This window comes from Chelmon rostratus, chromosome 19 (assembly GCF_017976325.1).
Source record: "Chelmon rostratus isolate fCheRos1 chromosome 19, fCheRos1.pri, whole genome shotgun sequence".
Classification (NCBI taxonomy): Eukaryota; Metazoa; Chordata; class Actinopteri; order Chaetodontiformes; family Chaetodontidae; genus Chelmon; species Chelmon rostratus.
The window spans coordinates 6,102,168-6,122,217 of NC_055676.1; the positions used below are offsets into that span (position 1 = coordinate 6,102,168).

Consider the following 20,050-nt stretch of genomic DNA (forward strand, 5'->3'; position numbering starts at 1 on the left):
TTGGTTTTTTTGGGCCAACCCTGACAATCATCTTTTTTCCTGACTTTTTAATGCAACATTGGATTCATATTGAATAGTTGTATATTTTGCAGGTATATATACTGTATATTTTAATGATAAAAAGTATGCTGAACTCCACTCCACAGACTCCACTCCCACTATTAAACCTCACAATTCATACACAAACAGCCTGAGGCCTAAGTCAGTTATTAGTGCAAAACAAAGTAATTGAAACAGCGACATGGTGACAGTTGCACCATTATCATCATCACCATGGACAACACTTCGCATTAAGCAACCGCATGCAGCTCAGGGGGCATTTTATTCTTCTCTAAATATTTCTAACCGCAGAAAAGCTGGAAGAGACATAGACAAATTAAACCCAAATCCATCTGCATGGACTTTCCACTTTGGCCACACTCTGTGTGTGTGTGTGTGCTTTAATTTGAACAGCTGGGAGGGACACACAGTCTGTATATATACATATATATATATATATATATATATATATACATATGTATATATGTGTGTGTGTGTATATATATATATATATATATATATATATATATATAATTATTTTGTATCATTAGTATAGTATGATTATTATGATTATTAATACTTTAACCGAAATGTTTCTGTGTCCCTTTATCCATATGTCAAGATGATGGGGACATTGCAACCCTTCATAAATCTAAATGATTTCGGTTTGGCAGTCTGATGAGCAGTTATTTATTGGCGTTCAGCGGCATGCCATCCTCCATATGATGTGTTGTGGGAATCCACAGACACATTAGCGAAAAGTATAGATTTCTGCATCGATTTCTGCAGTATTCCTTTCTTACGACCATATGAAGAGGAACATTTGTATTGAAGGCAACATCGACTGGCAAACGTATGTTGTCTTAAACATTTGCAGCCATTGCAGGGCCTTGTCTTATTCCAGATTTGAAATCTCGCAGCAGGTGTATGTGTAAGGGGTGATGTAATGTATTCATGTATTCCCTTGATATTTTCTCAATCCTCTTACGAATAGGGACATGTTCCCACACAACTTTCTGATGAAATTAGAACAGTTCTGGCTGTGGCATGTGAGAGACTTCTGTTTTTGTGTTCTTCTCTGTGCTCGTCTTCCTGTTCAAACCACCACCTGCACAGTCCTGATGAAGGAGATTAGCTGCTGTTTGAGGGTTTATCTCTCAGTAAATGATACTCAGGGATGTTTAACTCTAATTGTTACTTATAGTCATGGACATTTAACAATATATTGCGCTTGTTGAGTCAAGTTTTCAGAGGCTTAAAGGTTGGATCAGACCTGTGCTGTTGTAAATCAGGGTAATGAGAAATTGTGAATGCAGCATGCTTGTGTAACTGCTCTCTGCTTTTTTCTCTCTCCATCTGTCTGTAGCCATGGGAGTGCTCATGTCAAAGAAGCAGCAGGTGCAGCGGGTGCAGAAATGCAGCGCTGTCGTCTCTGCCTTCCAGTCGGGCATCAAGGACCGTCCTGCTCCAGCCAAACAGGCAGAAGGAGAGGCGGAGGAAGGCGAAGGCCCTGACAAACCATCGGCCAGCCCTGAGGAGAAGAACACCGAAGAGGTGGAGCAAGAGGAAACAGACAATAGCGCGGGTCCGTCAACCTCCCAGCAGGCCTCTGCGCCAGCCAGGGATGAGTGTAAGGTCAACCAGGAGGCTTGGTCGAGGTTACGGGACGGGAAGGGAGTAGAGCCTGAGGATCTCGATAAGAGCCATCAGCTCACGCCGCCTGCGTTTGTGCGGCCAAAAAGGGAAGCCGATGATGACCAGCCTGTGGAGGTGGAGCTGGAAAAGAAAGAGCAGGTATTAAATGGCTGAATGTGTCATTGAGAACTCATGGCCAGGGTGTTATCTGAATCAGGAATATGTATATAAAAAACCTTTTACTTTGACAAAACACACACTATAAATCCCTAAATCCTGGGATTAAAGCGATGTCTCCGAGATGTCAAAGAATCTCCATGGCAACAGCAGCGTATCATCCCTTTTCCTCCCTCAAGTTAGGCATTATGATAAAGCAGTTCAGCCAGGCTGACTCTTAAGCTTTATCAACATACCCTTGTTGAAGGTGAGAAAGTATGAGTGCAAGGCTTTTTTTTTTTTCCGCACAAGCTGTGAGATGTGTTGCTGTTGTCGTGCACGAGGACTCTTCACAGCGTGAATCCTGTGGGCGGGCTGCTTTGGCTGGCTCGGAGAGGTGACCAAACCCAGGGCGACGCTGACTAATAGGGGATGGAGTTCACAGGAGCACTGACACCATCAGGTTTTCTATTTTGCAAAGAGTAAACATTGCCTGGCAACTTGCTGCATGCCGAAGCTGCACTTTCACAAGAGATGGAGGAATAAAAGCACATGCCTTGCAGTAATAATAGATATGTATTGGGGGGGATTTTTGAAAGGCTGAAGCTGAGCAAAAATCCTATCCTGACCACAATAAGTAAAGAAATATTATGCAGTGATCTGGCTGGGCTCATGCTTTGGCAGTAAATTGCGATCTGTCACAATGGTATTTTTGTATCTCCATTAACATCTGTTTCTTTGTCAAGTATGGTGTACTGTACCTCAAGGGTCTATTTTGGGACCACTTTTATTTTCCTCATATGTGCTTCCTTCAACCATAAACAACTATAGTATAGTCAATTCACCGTATTTTATTGTGGTGAATTTTATTTCATTCTTATTGAACCATTGTTCGGTTTTATTATGTCCTTCCCTGAACATTAAAGCACTTTCCCCATTGTATGACAGAAATGTCAAAGATAGATTTCTAAGTGCATTTATGCTTCAAAGAGGCAGACTGCAAGGAAAGTTGCTGGGCACAATCATGCTTCTAAGGAGATTCTAAGGAGTCTACAATCTTAGTACAAGAATTCATTCTCTCTATGCCTCACTATCATCATAAATGCACTTTGTTACATCTATTACACATTTAACACTGGGTGCCGTAATGAAAACTGAAAATTATTAGTCTTCATTTTTGCATAAATTCCTGCAACTTAAAAGTTGCTGAACAACCTTTGCCATGAGTTAGACTCCCTGTTGAATGCCTCAATCTCATTTTGACTGGGATGACACAGCGTAATGCAAATGAAGTTGTCGGGTCACAAGAGGTCTGCCATAACTTTAAAATAAGTTGTGACTGAAAAAAAATTGGCAAGGTCTCATCTGCTATGTGTCTACAGCCCTGAAGCCGATGCTACGCCACTGAAATAGAGCTATAAAAAAAATAGCAGGGATGGAAACTGACAATGTCTTTTGCATGGTTTACCAGTCAAGCGTTCCTTGACAGCCCAGTGTGTCCCGGCTGTAAAATGGAGTCTACAGGAGAAAGGCTGACAGTGAATGTGTTAGACAAGGGCACAGATATCAGTCTTCGTATCACGGTCGATGCTATCTTAATCATCTATCTTAGACCATGAGCGAAGAACACAGCACAAACCACTCATATGTTATACAAAAGCCGTCCCACCACAGCATCAAACCACATCCTACCGCTGATGGATGATGCCTCCTGACCTGTCATTCAGAGCTTTGATGGACAGAAGACCAAGCAGTGCTTGTTTGTGTGTGTTTGTAATCCTCATGTCTGCCAAATCAAATGATTGATGACACAAATAACACAATCTGACTGACGCGCACATTTTTTTTTTTTTACCTAAGCCGGCCAGCGATGAGATGTGTGACGTGTGTGAGGTGTGGACGGCCGACGACCTGTACCCCTGCAGGATCTGCACTCGGGTGTTCCACGACGGCTGCCTGAGGGAGCTGGGCTACCTGCGCGCCGAGGCCCTGCAGGAGATGAGAGATACGGCCCACACTGTTACTGGCTGGAGCTGCTACTATTGTGTAAGTGTGCACTGCTCGCTGCCACCATCTCTCGCTGGACAAAAAGCATGTAGGTTTCATAAATGTGAACGCATGGACATGCGCTAAAAAAATACACCATGTGGGTGTCGGTGTTAACATTTGTTCCACTGGCCTGCGGGTTAGCGTGAAACTCGTGGAGCAGCAAATGTGCTTCAACTTTAACGTGTTACCCTGCGTGAATACAGCAGCTTCTTGAGTGATTCGCTGAAACATTTCACATCAGGACTCTGTGACCTGGGACCTCCTCATGCTACAGAGAATGCCAACATGTTCCAAAATGAAGATGTTCTGTTGGTCATTGTTACGGCCTCCACATTAAACAAATTCACCAAGGCTGGCTAGGGCCAGGAGGCAGCAACATATGAGAAAGGACGCTACGACAGGTAGATGCCAATAAACCCACAAGCTTTATTTCAACCAAATCCCAAACAAACCAAAAGCGAAACAAAAGGGGCTGGAGACCCCGGCTAAAAGAAACAAAAGAAGGGAGGCGCCGGGCCAACCCTACAGCGGATCGTCGCTCCCGACGTCTCCCTCTAACCTAAGAAAGACAAAAACTATCATAAATAAAAGAAGAATAATGTGACTACCGGTGGTCTCCAGCCCAAACTAACAAAACAAACTAACATAACAAAAATCCCAGCCCCTGAACGGACATGGGACTGAATGTGAGTGGGGAAAAGGAAAAAACCAAGAAAAATCCTCCTCTCTACCTGCCAGGTGTCGTTGGCTGTGTGCCATGTGCTGTGCCGAGCCCCTCCCCTCTCCACCCGCTTCCCCTCTTATTCCCTCCTCCTCTCCACCTGAATGAGAATCCACCTCAGGTGTGCAACAGGTAGAGAGAGGAGGAAACAGAGCTGAGAGAGAGGGAGAGAGAAGGAGGGAGAGAGAGAGACAGCAGCCAACTGCTACACGTAACAGTCATTAAAAAAACATGTTGCGACTGAACAATTTGGTGTAAATATGAAATTGTGTTGAGCAACCTCTGACCAATAGTACAAATTCAATTGTGATTTTCTATGAATTAAAGTATCTTTGTGATCTACATGGTATTAAATAAAATATGCTTGCCCAAGCAAACTTAGCTTGTTTCTCCATGAATACAATCAGATAAGATAAAATTTAAAGTTGCATGTTCTTGAAATTCTCCCAGAGTTCTTTTTTTTAAACCAGTCAATTAGAGAAAAGTCAACCAAATAATGACAAACTGCTGTTGAATCACATCTGACCAGGTTTGGACACTTGACTGACAACTCCTAATCTTGACAAGTGCCTTCGCAGAGAAGTTTCTCTGGGAGGCTGTCGGACATTCGCTCAAGACTGCTGCTGCTGAACCGCCTGGTAGCCACCAGTGAGACAGGGCCCATTAATTCTCCCTTTCTCAAACGTCGAAACTCCCTGTGGTGTAAATGCACAGACACAGACATGCGCACAAAAGCTGCTAGCCCTGTGTGCACAGCAGACTTTTTGACTTGTCATAGCAGGAGGAGCACGCGTGGAACTGTGTGAGTCAGCAGCATTAATTAGCTACAGCTGAGTGAATTTGCCAGTTATCAGTAGTTGCAAATCAACTGTTGCTGCCTTAAATTTCACTTGCTACAGCTTGTTATTAGAGTGTTAATTATAGAAATTATAATTAAAACCGTGGCTGTTGCAATGCGAAAATTACACTCTTTCAGTTTTCTTTTAAATGTATGAGAATATGGATCACTCCTGCTGTGGCTGGCGTACACCCATGTGGCATGGAAAGTCATGCATCAAGCAGTGTTTGTCAGCGCTGGTGAGATAAGGACAGGGAGCTTTTGGACTTGGCTTTCTAGCATGCAAGCGTTAGGCTACATTGTTATTGGGAAACTAAATCAACTGGAGTTCAAATAAAGTGAGGCAACATCCTGGAAGCAGTTCTAAAACAACAAAACAAACACCCGGCTCCTCATCAGGAATTCAAGGCCGATGCCAAAACCGATGACTCTCTGGTGATCGCTTGCGCCTGTTCGAGGCATAATGCAATCTGTTTTAATGGAGGCATAAACAGCTGAAGAGCGCTTTTGCTGGAGGACCCTTCAGAGAGGAGCAGGGGCTTCGCTGTCTTTCGCCAGCCCTGAGAAGCGAAATCACATGCCAAAGCGCTCGGAGGGTGATGTTTTCACACAATCTGAGAGAGGGCACTGAAAGGTCCTCTTTGTTTGGCTGCCTCCTTCGGTGTGTGAGGAACAGGAAGGAGACAATTCATTGAGGGAGGGAGAGAGAGACGGAAATGTTTTGTTTAAACAGTGAATTCTAGTCCTCATAACTAAAGAAACCATTTTTTTCAGTCAGCTGTTACAAATCCCTCCTTCTGTTGCATGTGACATTTAATTTCACACAGGCGCTGGAGACTGGCCGATAACAAGCAGATTTAAAAAGTCAGCTTTCAAAGCAGACTGCTGCATGTATGGCTCAGCGGCAGCCAATGAGAGGCAGGAAGGGTTCACAGGCATGAGTGACCCTTCTTTACAGCACAGACTTCTTTTGGGTGCTTGGCGCTGGATCTGGGGGTCATGTTTCAGTCAAGGTTGAGGCGTCCCAGTTAAAGAGGGCATCCATAACAGACATGCTGGATGGGTAAACGTCATGGGGCGAGATAAGCATTCATTTTGAATGCCGACTGTGTCCGCAGTGATGGATTTAAGTCCAATATTCACTCTCATTTGAACTCTGGTTCGTTTCCACCAACTCTATCTAAAGAGTCAGACATTTCTGACTCTTCAGCTGCAAGATTTCTGGGAAGCTTGCTTGACTTATCAGAGCTTTATTTCAGCTTTATGATGATCAATTGATTCTTGCAGCTTTGAAATCAATAAGAAGAATTTTTTTTTGGCATTAGCCTAAATTTTGGATTATTTATAGCTGTTTGAGCACACAACAAACACTGTCACTTTTATGAACAGGACAATCTCAAAGAACTATTTATGGAAGCTGCCAGGATAAGATTAGAGTGGGTTGTTATTATTAGACTTTCTCCCCAAGGGACCTTTTTTTTTGTCCCAGAGAACCAGTTTTCCAAATGTTGTCATGAGGCGTTCAATCACAATCACTTTTAAGGTTACTTATTCTTGACATAACAATATAATTATAGCATCCATAGCAGACAGTTGGTATGAGTCGGGATGATGCTCGTTGAGCACAACAACATTGCAGAGTCGGGATGCACAGAAATGATGTCTTCTATGGAACAAACAAAGGAAGCAGTTTCCTGGTGACAGCACGATCATTGATTTGTTCTTGTTGATTATCATCTCATTGTTTGAGTGATAGGCACATACAGATAAATGGATACTTAATCAGTAAGATGCAGCACACTGAGCACTGTAATAGATATAATAACTATAATTTAAAAAACGCAATGAGGGAGGGATACGCAGACCTTTTTGAATTAGATTTTGAACGCCTCAATTGCAGCATCTTGCCTGAAATTCTCAAAAATGACATTGAACTTCAAGTTCAGCTAAAAGTAAAAGCATTTAAATCAACTAGTGGCTGATGGTGATGTGCTGCATTTTGAGTTCGATGTAACATGGTGCGTATGAGAGGTGGGAAATGCCATTATCATTAAGATGCACTGCCCACAAAAATGACAGCAACATACATTAACTCTGTGGTACCCAACAGATTCGAAGGCGTGGTCATCAGTGGAGCTCTGGTTTGCATGCTCTGTTTTATTCTGAACTGGCTTTCTTGAAATGTGTCCATGTTCAACAGCCTTTGTGACTGTGGAAAAACTGCAAAGCTGCCGAGAGCAGCCAATAGAGGACGAGCACAAAACAATGTGGAAGGAAGCAATCGTCTTTTTCACTGTGACACCAACGGCCCTTCGTGGCTGTAGCTCTCACTCAGCTAAGGCTCTTCATACTAATGGCTCCACTCTGTGAAAATGACATACATATATCAAAATTTAAACAAGGACACAATGTCCCAGACTGCATCCCTATTTTTTTTTTTCCGAGTGTTGCAGACAGGACGTGAGCATATTATCCATGTAATTTTTAGATTTCTTTGACCTTGGAATGACCACGACGGCTGAATGCGTGTAAGTTAATCCTGAAGGAGTGGGTGCACAAATGGAAGGAAACTCACATGAGTGAGTTTCTTGTGAGTGAGATTCCTGTATCGAGTAGGGCGCTTCAAAATATTAAGTAAGTTTAACACAACCACCCACTTGCAGCACCCTGATATTAGCATGAAAGGCTGTATTCGAGGCAGCGCAAATAAATAAATGAATAATTAGCCACACATTCAGTACGTGGTCTTGATCTGTGAAAACACTGCACACGGTGGAGTAGCAAAGCGTTGGCAGTTACTGTGAGCTTGATGACAGGTTGAAGAAACGCAGAAGGACATCACACAGCTTTTTGGCGGACCTGCTCATCTCCCAGTGGCTGATATAATGAGGCCATGTGGCCTCGTTGGTTTGTGGGTGAATCAAACGTTTCTGCACAGAGAAGGTTGTGGATAGGTGTGGAAGCCAGTCAGGGGCACTGCGTGGGCGAGGGCGAGGTTAGGTTTGAACAGTGTTGTAAGCAGCTCCCTGAACGTCTCCCCTTATTTATTTCATGCAAAAATCTCCCATTTGTTGTCGGTGTCATGTTTTATTACATTTCTCAAAGTAACGATGTGCTCATTTCTTCTGCTGCACATATTTGGGAAATGCAGACTCAAGAAATTGTCAAACAGTTGTCTTTGAATATTCTTTGACTGAAAGTACACACAGATCATCTTCTTAGCGCTATAATCCGTACTTTAGCATGTCTAATAATTGTCTTTAATAATCTGCTTTTAATCCATTCTCCCTTCACGACATATCCATTTTAGATTTTACAGCTATTTGCTGAGCTTGAGGGTGTTTTTTCCTTTTATCTATTCATTTTTTTTTTTTTGGGTGGGCGGTTGTGGATTTTCATTTGGATTTCATAACGTTGATTTTTATGAAGTCCTGGCAGTTTGCAACAGTGATTAAGCACTATGTAAACAAACAAGAATTGATTTACCTCGATAATCCCAGTGGGATCATCAAAGTTTCATTGCGCTACTTATCTCATAAATAATGCACAAATAATATACAAATATACATTTTCATATCAATTTCTCCTCCCTTGCCTGTGGATTTGCCCATGCCAGGCTGGGAAGAAATATATACTCTGTATTTCACTCATCTTTACATCAGACTGATGCAGTCAGATGGCTTTCATTTTCCATAAATCTGATTCAAGGCCTGAATCAGCACCATAAAATTTTGATATGTACATACATATTTAATTTAAATCATTGTTTTGTTTATTTAAAATAAGTTAAGCAAATAAAAAAACCTAATACTAGCAAAGCACATTGTATATTTTTGCAATTAAAACTTTTTTCAAGACATGAAAATTTGTCAAATATCAAACCATATGCCACTCTGAACTTAAATGTCTTAATTGAAATGAATTGGAAATCATCCTTATTTCTGGCTTCCCCTATTGCAGGGGGGCACGTCTGGGACCAACTCCATATAATTGGAGTGCACTCACTTATTAAACGTCAAGTAATGTACCACTTTACTATAAAAGAAACTGTCTGAGCATCAATTTTTTCAAGGGTAATTCTCTGCCCTCCTCTCACCCTTTTCTGCAGGATAATCTGAATCTCCTCCTAACAGAGGAAGAGATGTACAGCCTCATGGAGACCTTCAAGCAGTGTAAGATCATCCCAGGTGAGTCATGGAATCGAGCTTACAAAATACATTTTGTAGTGTGGCAGCATGTGGTCACACTGTTCATTCAACATTAAAAGTTAGTTAGTGCTAATTAGTGCACGTTAGCATGCTAACATGCTTAAATAAGATGATGAACAGTGAATATTAAGCCTAAGATTAGCATGCTAACATCATCATTGTCAGTTTATTAGCACGCTGACGTTAGCATGTAGCTCAAAGGATCGCTAGGCATAAGTTCAGCCACCTGCAAGGATGTAGACTCTTATTAGACCTGTTTTTCTATTTCTATCAGCCCAATCAGCCTCATTTTACATGTTTGCTTGTTCTTCACATGAAATAAAGACGTTTCAAACTGAAATAAAGAATCGAGAGAGTTATTGCATTATTTTCCCTCACCGTTACCTACTTTCAAATGTGTGGTGTTCCACGGTTCGGATGGAGGGCAGTCGGTGGGAGGTGGTCTTGCTTTTGTACAGAATGAGTCACCGTAAGTTAATTATATCTGGAAGACTGTTAGGTGCCTAATTAGGTCTGATGTGATGAATTGTTCCATGCCACTGTAGAGTCATGCCTGGTTTCAGATGAGCTGCTGCAGTACCGCCACTTTGCATCCAAGCAGCAGTTTGACAAGGACCTGACTGATGAGCAAGAGGAGGAAGTCCTGGCCCAGTTTGCAGCGCTGGATCCCGAGAAGAAGGGTCACATCGAATGGTCCGACTTCCTGTACTTTGAGTCTCTGGCAGTGTTGAAGAAGCTTCGCACAGAGGTAAAGTAATAGAGTGAGGAAACAAGTTGAATATGTTCAAAATATGATTATAATACAGGGTGTACACTCCCTGATTTTGCTACAGCATCTACTGCCACCCTGAAAATCTCCAAAATTCCCATTGGTGATGCCTTCAAGCTCAATGATGATATAGCAAGAACAAACTAGGAAGAAATATTGGGATTTTGGGGTGATTTTAGGCAGAAGACGCTAAGAACAACCAGATGCAACGCGTGCATTACAATCACTGAAACATTCAAACGTGGAAGGTGTTATCCTGCTTAAATCACATCCACTTGCTGACAAAATGGCACATATAATGAGAATGAAAATATTTTTAGCTTCTTTACTTGTACAAACAATTTGTAAAGCACCATGAAATACGGTTCCTGAGTTTTTACAGTTTAATACTGGCTCATTAGAACTAGAGACACCCGCATCGTAGGTTGCTAAACTCAGTCGACACCATCCATGGCCACGGAATTACTCAAAGTAAATTTGTTGACATTCTTTCATTCACAGTGATACAGAGCAACTATAAAGAAGGTGAGAAGGTTTGCCTTATCTCACCACTCTAAAATAAACTATTGCATTGCAGTTATTTATAGCTGAAGCAATGGCGTTTATATTATTTCATATAGTGTGTCAGAGATTGCAGCAACCAATGCATTACATAATATGCATTGTGTTTTCTAAAGACAAGAGCCTTACTTCAACTTGATGTTGTTACACTGTCATGTCCTGGTGCAGAACTCTATATTCAGCTTTACATATTGAGGGAGGTGCCATAAAGCCTTGTTGACTGAGTGTCTGGCGTTGGCATACCTTCCTCTGACCAGCCAAATTACTGTCCTGACAGCCTTGTGGAGAAAGCAGGAACATGGGTCAAAGAATACATTATGTTGAGGTCATAGTTTGATAGAAAGGCTCAGGGCCAAATGCTTGCATCTACTGCAAGAATTACTCATTTTTATTGTCACTTGATCACCACCATTGAAGTTTAAATATTGTGCTTTGTTTTTGGCTCGGGATATTAAATGTGCAATTCATGGACTGTGTGTGACTCTGCTCAGCTAGCTGTGCTAACAGATTATGTCAGACTGTGTTAATGTGATTGAGAATGATTAAGACCAAAGAAATCAGCCCTAAAAATACCTTTTCCAGGCACCAACATTCCAGCAATCAAAAGCATAAAAGGGGAAAGGAATTAATATGAGTGATTAAAAGGAGTATATCCAGGCCACCTAATCTCAAACACTGTTTGGATTTATTTTTCCTAGAACTCGCTGGTGCGTCTGTTGACCGGCAAGGAGAGAGACAAGGCACGGTCAGTGTTCCTGGGTCTGGCCCTGGATAAAGACGGCGTCATCACGAGAGCGGAATGTCGCCAGGCCCAGCAGTCCTGGTTCCAGAAGCTCAACAAAGACTCGCAGTCTTGCAATGTCAGGTGAGCACAGGTCAAAACCAAGAACGTTAGTCTGGACATGGAATACTTTCGCATTCTCAAAATGTTCAAACTAAGATAAAAAGCGTGATAAAAGTCTGGCACGAGTTTGGGGAGTTAGGATCTCATCTTTATGCAAACTGCAGCTGGAAGAGGGCTGCAGTTTAGAGAATAGAGACAGTGGGAAAGAAGTATGGAAGCAAGCTGTGTTCTATTCTCATCACATATGCCTCCTCTGGTTGACATAATGCACACTAACAGTGTCCATTTTCATTGCTTTGCAGATGATACACCATTTTACTCGCCCAGTATAGCAAACAATAAAATCAACTTAGACGGTCTTCTGTATTTTTAGCATCAGAAAACTTGTTCAGTGTTAAATAGACTGGCTGCAACCTACAAGAACCCAAATTAGCAACCACTCTCGATCTGTCTCTCTTAGTTAAAGTGCTCTGTTTAGAACATTGCTGCTGGCTTTGAGAGACAACTTAATTGTGATTCACAGTTTTAACTGCAACTCAGTTCTTGTTCAAGTGACCTACTGTTTGTCCATGTTGGTCCAGTGTGAGATCTAAACATGAGATAAGTCTGAAGTGTGATTAAACACTCTTTTTTTTTATTTTTACTATTATACCCCATAGAACTTGGCATTTGTGGCATTTGTATTGTTTAGATTTTTGTATACATCTGCATTTGCACTCATTTCTGTTTTTTAAAACAATAGCATTACTACCTCCAGGAAACTGCTACCACTAATCGCAATAATCAGACATGTAATTCTTTTACATTACTTGTCATTCTTCAAAAATATGTTTGTTTTGTTATCTACCTTTTATATTTTTTGACAGCACCATGTAGCAATATATCAAATTAATGTGAAAACAGTGTGACAATATGACAGGGATGGCTAGGTGATGAACCGACAGAGAAAGGATCGTCTAAATCTGCAGCTCCCCTCAGCCTGCATGACTTTATATTTAGATTCAGTTCCTTGTTTAGCTGTTCAGCCACTTTAATGCTTTTGGTTCACTCTCACCAACCCAGTGGCCACAATAACTGTAGACATTGTATGTTTCTGCAAATCATGGATATGTTAAATCTTTCTGTGTCTTTCCGGTCCAGTTTTCAGTTGTATGTTGCAAATCGCTGTGGTTAAGGTCTGGTTAGGTTTAGGCAAAAAAACACCCCACTTGGTTAGGGTGTTTGGCTTAAAATACCCGGTTTTGTTGCGACAAACAAGGCTCAAATAGCAGTCCGCTGCTTAGCAGTCGTGTCTCCAAGCTGTCACTCAACCACCATCCTCCCCTCTTAATGATGAGGAAAATTCAGCTCGTACCATCAGTCTAAATGACGTAATTTTGATACCTATTGCAGAAATGTTGATATGATACATAATAAACATACAAATCTAACATATCCGTGGTTTGCAGAATGGTACAATGCCAACATTTTACTCTGCCAACTGGTCTCATAGAGCAGTTTTACTGCTAGATGTGTAGATAAACAACTGTTTCCTGACAAGTTTATTATATCAACTTCAAAGGTAATGATATCAATGTTATGTTCACAACATGCTTCAGCTGTCCCCAAGTGGCCAATTAATGAACTAGTTATATTTCACCAACGCACCCTGACCTCTGTCGAAGAGAGAAATGTGTGTCGATGAGGCTTCCATACCGTAGCTTTTGCAATTTCACCACAATAAAGTAAAACTCATCTACATGAATCAGGTGTCAAAAGGGAACTCAAAACCTCACAAGGTCTCGACCTCAGTTGCTGCAGCTGTTGAAGCTGAAGCTGTTGTTTTTTTAGTTTTTAGTTGTTTTTTTGTTTTGCAGACAGAGGAGGAAGATTAAAGTTAATGCAGGCATATTTGTACCAGTGGACCATTCCTTGATTGCCCCATTTGCATTCCATCACGCTTTGCTTTCAAGATAATGAAAAGGAAGAGTATATTAATAAACTAAATGAGTAAACAAAAAGAAATACTCAAAAAGATCCCCAAATTATAATCTCATCATATATTATACATGACACGAAGTCCTGAAGAGTTCTTCAAATTTACACTGGTGTTAGCATTAGGCCAGTGTGCCAAATCAAAAACCAAACAACCAAATACCCTGCAGGTATCTGCTTCAGCTGAAGTTTTCCTGTGGTCATGCAGCACTAACCCACCACACTTAGGAGCTTTTTGGAGATCTGGCCACCACATTGAGTTGGACAGTTTTCTTTACCTCCCTCTCAGTACGTGACACTGAAAACTGTTCTCTCAAGTCGGTCATGCCTTTGTAAAAACAAATAAAAATTGAAAAGCAAATGCAGCCAGTTCGTCCTTTCATATTAAAGGCACTCAAGTAATATGTTTCGTTCACTAATGTATTCTGTGCTGCTCCTCACGTTGTTAGCAGGCACTTAGCTGCCCGCCGGTTTGATGCTGAGTATGACTGAATTCCTGCTGTTAATAAATTGTCACGTATTAGACAGACAAAGCTGGTTGCTTTTACGTGGAACTCACTTCAAACAGTGAAGACTCCTGAGGCAGAGCTGTTTGCATTTTGCTTGGCTGAGATCAGTCAAGGTTTGGCGCCTGAAATGGCTACAAAGGTGGACACAAAAAACTGAACATGTGTACAGCGTAGGGCAAACCACTACCCTGCAACAAATACTACCTCTGTGAGGCTTTTTGTTGATACTGGATCAAAGGGGAGACAAAATATTAGATGAATTTCACATTATAACGCAATCCGATGCAACTCTGACGCAAGTACAGCCTCAAGAAACAACCAAAGAGTTGAATCAACACCTCTCTGACAAAGTCTGAACGAAATTCAACCATCAGAATCTTAAAAAAAAAACAAAAAAAAAAACAGTCTTTACTGAATTATGATTGCACTGGATTGAATTGCACAGCTGCTGTTTTTATGGTGTCCTTCTCCTGTAGCCTATACTTGATGATTTCTATTATGTATGGCAGCAAGGTATCATTGCACAATACATTGGATATTTTGAAAAAATATCACTGCTTCATCAGTTTTATTCTCACAGGCAGACCTCATCAGAGTGATAATGAAAGCTCTGTTTGACTCTGATGAGGTCGCATTTGTTTTTACCCACTGTGTTCCTGTGACATTGTGTGTGTGCGTGCGTGTGTGTGTGTGTGTCAGTATTCCACTTCTCTACTCATGTAAAAGTAAAAATGTGTGCAACATTGTACTTCATGAGTGAAAGGTGTGCAATGAATAAAAGCACATATTTAAGGTACTCATGATGCAGAATGATCCCATTGACAGAGTTAGAGTAGTAGTTTTGGGCTATTATTACTGATTATTATAAATGACGCATGCACTATATAAGAAACATTTAGCACTATACTATAGTTGGTCGATGGGAGCAAATCTTAATTGTTTATATGCTGGTGGATGGATAAATATGAGAACACTGCATCATATTTTACAATCTCACCATGTGTTTTGAATATAAAATCAGAATCTGCATAGTAACGTAGCAACTGCAAACAACTGCAGTGAAGTCAATGAAGTAGCATTACATGGAAAGTACAAGTACCTCAGATTTGTATGTTTGTATTTGTCTACTTTGCACCACTGGGGTGGATGTATTGTGTCTGTGCGCGTGTGCACGTGTTTTGCTACTGCTTGTAACCTCTTGTGCTGTCAAATCTGTGCTGTACCATTCCATCCCTCTCACCTGTTCAACATGCGGCATTCCCCACAGACTCATGGGACTCTGCTCTCCTATAAATTGTGGGTGAGTGTGACTCAGCGCTGCATGGCTTGTCTCCCTTTTCCCTCACTTCAACCACCCTCGAGCACTCTGTCCTCAAGTATTCTCAGACAACCCCTCGATTTAGATCTCCCTCGCAATTTTACCCTCGCTCTTAAAAGAAAAGAGAGAACCCTCTTAACTCCACGCTGGAAAACTCTTTCTGAACGTACAGCAATCAGACGCATGCATCCTTGAATGAAGCTTAATGAGCAGAATGTGAGCCCTTCATATGATTAGGTCTTGTTATACTGAGGCATGGATAAGACTCAGGCTGGCCTCTAATTATAGGGATCAAAAGAAAGCCTTTTGTTAACTTTAGGGGAGTTTCACTTTAAAAGCCTCACTTATCAATGTAAGAGGGCTCTGTGGACAGCAAGGGTGTGAGCGCGCACTGTGCACATCAGGTCCACACATTACACTAAAAGGCAACCTCTTTCATGTCCATTAAAAAGCAAATATCAAGTGAATGAGAAAACTCGGCTCTCTTTGATCGCTGCATTATAGACATTACCAAGCAACAGTGTGAGGGTGAAAAGGGGTTATTCAAGCAGCTGTCAGTCAGAAGGTTCATCAGAACAGCCTCTGTCTGACTCTGAAAGATGAAAAAGTCATGACTCATGTAGGTGTGGAAGACAGTCATTTGGGTTTTGAGAGAAATTTGCATAGTCTTCTCCATATTTTTATATAAACTGTTTGATTATGCATCAAAAAGAAAATCCAGCAAAAAAAAAAAAAAAAAAATTGCACTGGGTGTGAAAGCTCTGTGTTGGCTTCCCAAACAATTGTTGGCCCTGAGTCAAAGTTCTTTATCAGAATTTACATTGTGCTATCCCGCTGATCTCTGCCAGTAATGTTTCTTCAGCGATTGTCTTGCTAAGAAGGAAAAAAGAGCAACAAAAATTGTGCTGAAGTGATTTGTTGACTGGCAGAAGATTTACCACCATCTATTTTGGTGATCAATCAATCATGTCAGCCAATTGATCAAACAATGCTTATCTGTTTTATGATACAGTGAGATGATCGTCTTTGAGTTTTAGACTGCGGGTGGACAAAACCGATCTGATGTCACCTCATGACTTCTGACAAAGTGTAACGACGATTTCTTACATTTTACTTTGTAGATCAATTAAACATGACATACGTTAATCAAAGAATTGAGAATACGTGTTTCAGTGCCAGCTGAGACTTGAAACATGAAGTATCACATGACACTTACTTGACTCATAGACGACTCTGAACGCAGTTAGACTGACAGTGGAAGATGGTGCAGATGTTTGGGTTAATCATGGTTGGCAGTCACCCCTCCCAGCAGATGGAGCTAGCCGAGGTGAATGTTGAAGTAACTCAGCGGTAAAACACGAGCGGACAACACTGGTTGTGATAGAAACAGGTCACAAAGAATGACACTAACGTATGAACCTCTTCTGTCTGATCCCCACAGTCTGGAAATTAAAGTAATGCGTGGAGTAGCTGCCTTAAACCCAGCTAGAAGTACTTGCGAGCCCATGATTGAAAACAAGCGAGGGGCCACTGCACTAATGGCAGCTTGCGTGCCTCTGAATGACTTGTATTTGAACATCGAAATGCCCGCTGTCTCACTTGTCCTTTTCTGCCTGTGTTTTATTCTTCGTCCTTTGGTACAGTATAAGTCACGTTGGCCCCATATGTGAGAGCAGTCCGGCCAGCTCTGGCAGCGAAAGGAGCAAGACTGATGAAAGCAGGTATGTCCTTTCTTTTTTTTTCATCGATCCGTGTGTGAGGCGGGTTACAGAATTACCAGCAACACCTTACGCTATGACAGCCTTAGCAGTAAATAGCAATATGGTGAAGCTCTCTTCTCACAGGCTCTCACCTCTAACGAGCTTCACAGGCCTGCAGACGCCCCTCAGCGGTGAAATTTACATAAAATTGTTCAACCTGTTAGAGTAAGCATTGACTTTTCCCACTGGAACCGCTGGCTAGACATGGCTGTCGTGACCCTCCTGGGCGAAAGGAGTGTGGGCAGCAAGAGTGGGATTAATTTTGGGCGAAACAGTACGTCTAGAAGACTGCAGACGGAAGACAACCTTCCCGCTTCAGGCTTCGCTGCCCCTGCAAATGACCTCAAATTCACATTCTCTCTGTCACCAGATAATTAAGTCCTCTCTGACATATCATGACTTTTGAGACTTCATGCCACATTACAACGTTTTGCGGTAATTTCAGCTCATGCACCAGCACTTCGGAAAGCGACTTCAGGGAACCACAGTTAGAACAAGAGCTACACAAGAGAGTCTCAGTTAAGCTGAATGCTAATCAGCATAACATACTTAGACAGAGGTCCAACAAACATGTTTTTAGAACTGAATTTTCAAAGAAGCATGAGGCAAATGACAGCAGAGGCCAGACACTTACTATAATGACATGACCAAATAATTTGTACTGCACAGTTACTGTATTGTATTAAAATTGTGCCAAATGGCTCTTCTGTTCCCCTAAAGATGTCCAGTAAATCTTTAATAATGTGTCACACACACTGTGGTTTTTCGCAAATATAACTCAATATAACATGAGTGAACAATGCATTTGTTGGGGACTATTTTCAGCCGTGGATAAATATACATTTGGCACACAATAGTGAGTATTTATGGGACCAGGATGGCGCATGTAGGACTGACTCATATAAATAAATAAACTTCAGTGTGTGTGTTCATGATAATGAAGGAACAAACTATGGAGGTCTATGGCAGAGGGATATGAGATAAACCAGACGTTGGCTACAGAGACAGGACTTGTTAGTAGATTCGTTTCATTGTTGGTTTTGGTCTTTCTGTGAGATTTGTTGACAGTAAGAAAAACTTCAACGAACAATAGCTTTTTCACCATCATTTTCTTTTTCTTGTGTGGTTCATGATTCCTGACCCTTGCAACCTCATCCACACACCGAATTTTAGTCATGCATTTAATAGAAATGATCGCAAACAATGATTTTTGATGAACAAATAATAAAGCTCTCTTTATTCAACAGGCCAGTGACCTGGGCAGACTTTTTAAAGGAGAGTGCCATCTATATTTTGGCTGCACGCCCCAATAGTTCTGCCATGCACATCCGAATACCTCTATAGTCCAGGGTCCTCCGCTGCAAGCCGGCAGAGAGAGGGAGACACAGATAGCGGGTGTACCCTATAGTCTAGAAATGAGAAGACAGACGTGAAGACATGATGACACAAGGAAGGTGACTGAGCGAGCTGAATGAAGCACTGAGAGACAGCAGATCAAGCCATCGACATAATCTCCCCGCCTCTGCATCACCTCAAACCCACAACGCTGACGACACGCACGCTGACTGACACACCGACGACGCAAGTGACAGCAGCTGTCACAGGTCCCGACTCCGAACCCCGACGGCTTCCAACAAATGTGAGACATAGGAGGAGAGAGACAGCCACCCACCCACGACCAGTCAGTCAGTCAGGGACGTTTCTGAAACTTTTGAGTGTAGAGATCGCGCATACAATCAGACAAGCTCTTAGGATGCTCACACTCTGCATCAAAAGACAAACACACACTCTGTGGCCCTCCAGCTGCGTACCGCACCTCTCCATGCACATACATTAGTGTGACAGGCTGCTACTCTTTCAAGTGTTCGTTCCTTTGGGCCTCATCATGTCCTAATAATAGTTCCATGTTATTGTAAAGGGATTGTGTTATTCACCTTCAAAACAAAGGCACATGCAGATTCATTATTGGTACTTTTGACAAGTGGATAGGCTCCTGGGTGGACATTAACCCTGCGGCTGCCGTTATCAGATCATATACCAAACAGGAATGAAAGCTATCCGCATACATTATATTATATGAGAACTGCTATTCACACCAGTATAAATTATTATTATGCATTAAAACGCTGTATTTATTCCTGTATCCTCTGATATATCCTCTGTTCTCCCCACTCTCATCTAAGAATCTATGTTTTTCTGAAGTACTAACTGTGAAAAGGGATGTGAAGTGAAATCTAACCCAGTAAGTGACGTGTATATACTGCCATATAGTCTGTTTTGTTCCTGTTGTGCTCAGAGCTGCACTTTGACAAGGTGGAAACATCCGCTGCTCTGTTCTAGTGTCATTATTTGCACTGTGGGAAAGAGATGTAGATGGACTACTGTGTGACGTAACCACTGTAATGAAGCACTGAAGGACAATGGGAGATGTGGTGCAAACACTTGTCGTATGTTAATATGCAGAAGCACTGTTTGTGAGTTGTTACGGAAAACACAGTGAGAATTCAACAATGTTGCAGGTTGCACGACAATTTCAATGCACACGACACTGCCCATAGAATCACTGGAAACATACTGTAACAAGTAAAACTTCATGTAGTGCTTATGCCATGTAACAAAGGGTAAATGGCAGGTCCTCTTCGTGAATAAAGTATGGTTATGACATGAAG

At 41.7% G+C, this 20,050-nt stretch overlaps 1 protein-coding gene across 2 annotated transcripts; it reads left to right on the forward strand.

Moving 5' to 3' along the window:
* The first annotated feature begins 1,407 nt into the window (after window positions 1-1,407).
* On the forward strand, window positions 1,408-18,725 carry phf24 (PHD finger protein 24). Of its 2 annotated transcripts, none has more exons than XM_041960828.1 (8): window positions 1,408-1,833; window positions 3,691-3,876; window positions 9,547-9,625; window positions 10,192-10,394; window positions 11,675-11,841; window positions 15,571-15,603; window positions 17,265-17,346; window positions 18,612-18,725. In XM_041960828.1, the coding sequence occupies exons 1-8, from the start codon at window positions 1,408-1,410 to the stop codon at window positions 18,723-18,725; spliced, it is 1,290 nt and encodes a 429-aa protein (XP_041816762.1). The 2 variants fall into 2 exon arrangements, with proteins under 2 accessions (XP_041816762.1, XP_041816764.1); XM_041960830.1 differs by having other exon boundaries at window positions 17,265-17,342; window positions 18,629-18,725.
* The last annotated feature ends 1,325 nt before the right edge of the window (window positions 18,726-20,050 follow it).

What these genes read in the sequence shown, in the direction of transcription:
- phf24 (XM_041960828.1), top strand. Translation starts at nt 1,408, where the DNA reads ATGGGAGTGCTCATGTCAAAGAAGCAGCAGGTGCAGCGGGTGCAGAAA. An exon ending in GCAGTGTAAGATCATCCCAG is followed by an intron (nt 9,626 to 10,191) that starts GTGAGTCATGGA and finishes ATGCCACTGTAG; the next exon opens with AGTCATGCCTGGTTTCAGAT. An exon ending in TGAAGAAGCTTCGCACAGAG is followed by an intron (nt 10,395 to 11,674) that starts GTAAAGTAATAG and finishes TATTTTTCCTAG; the next exon opens with AACTCGCTGGTGCGTCTGTT.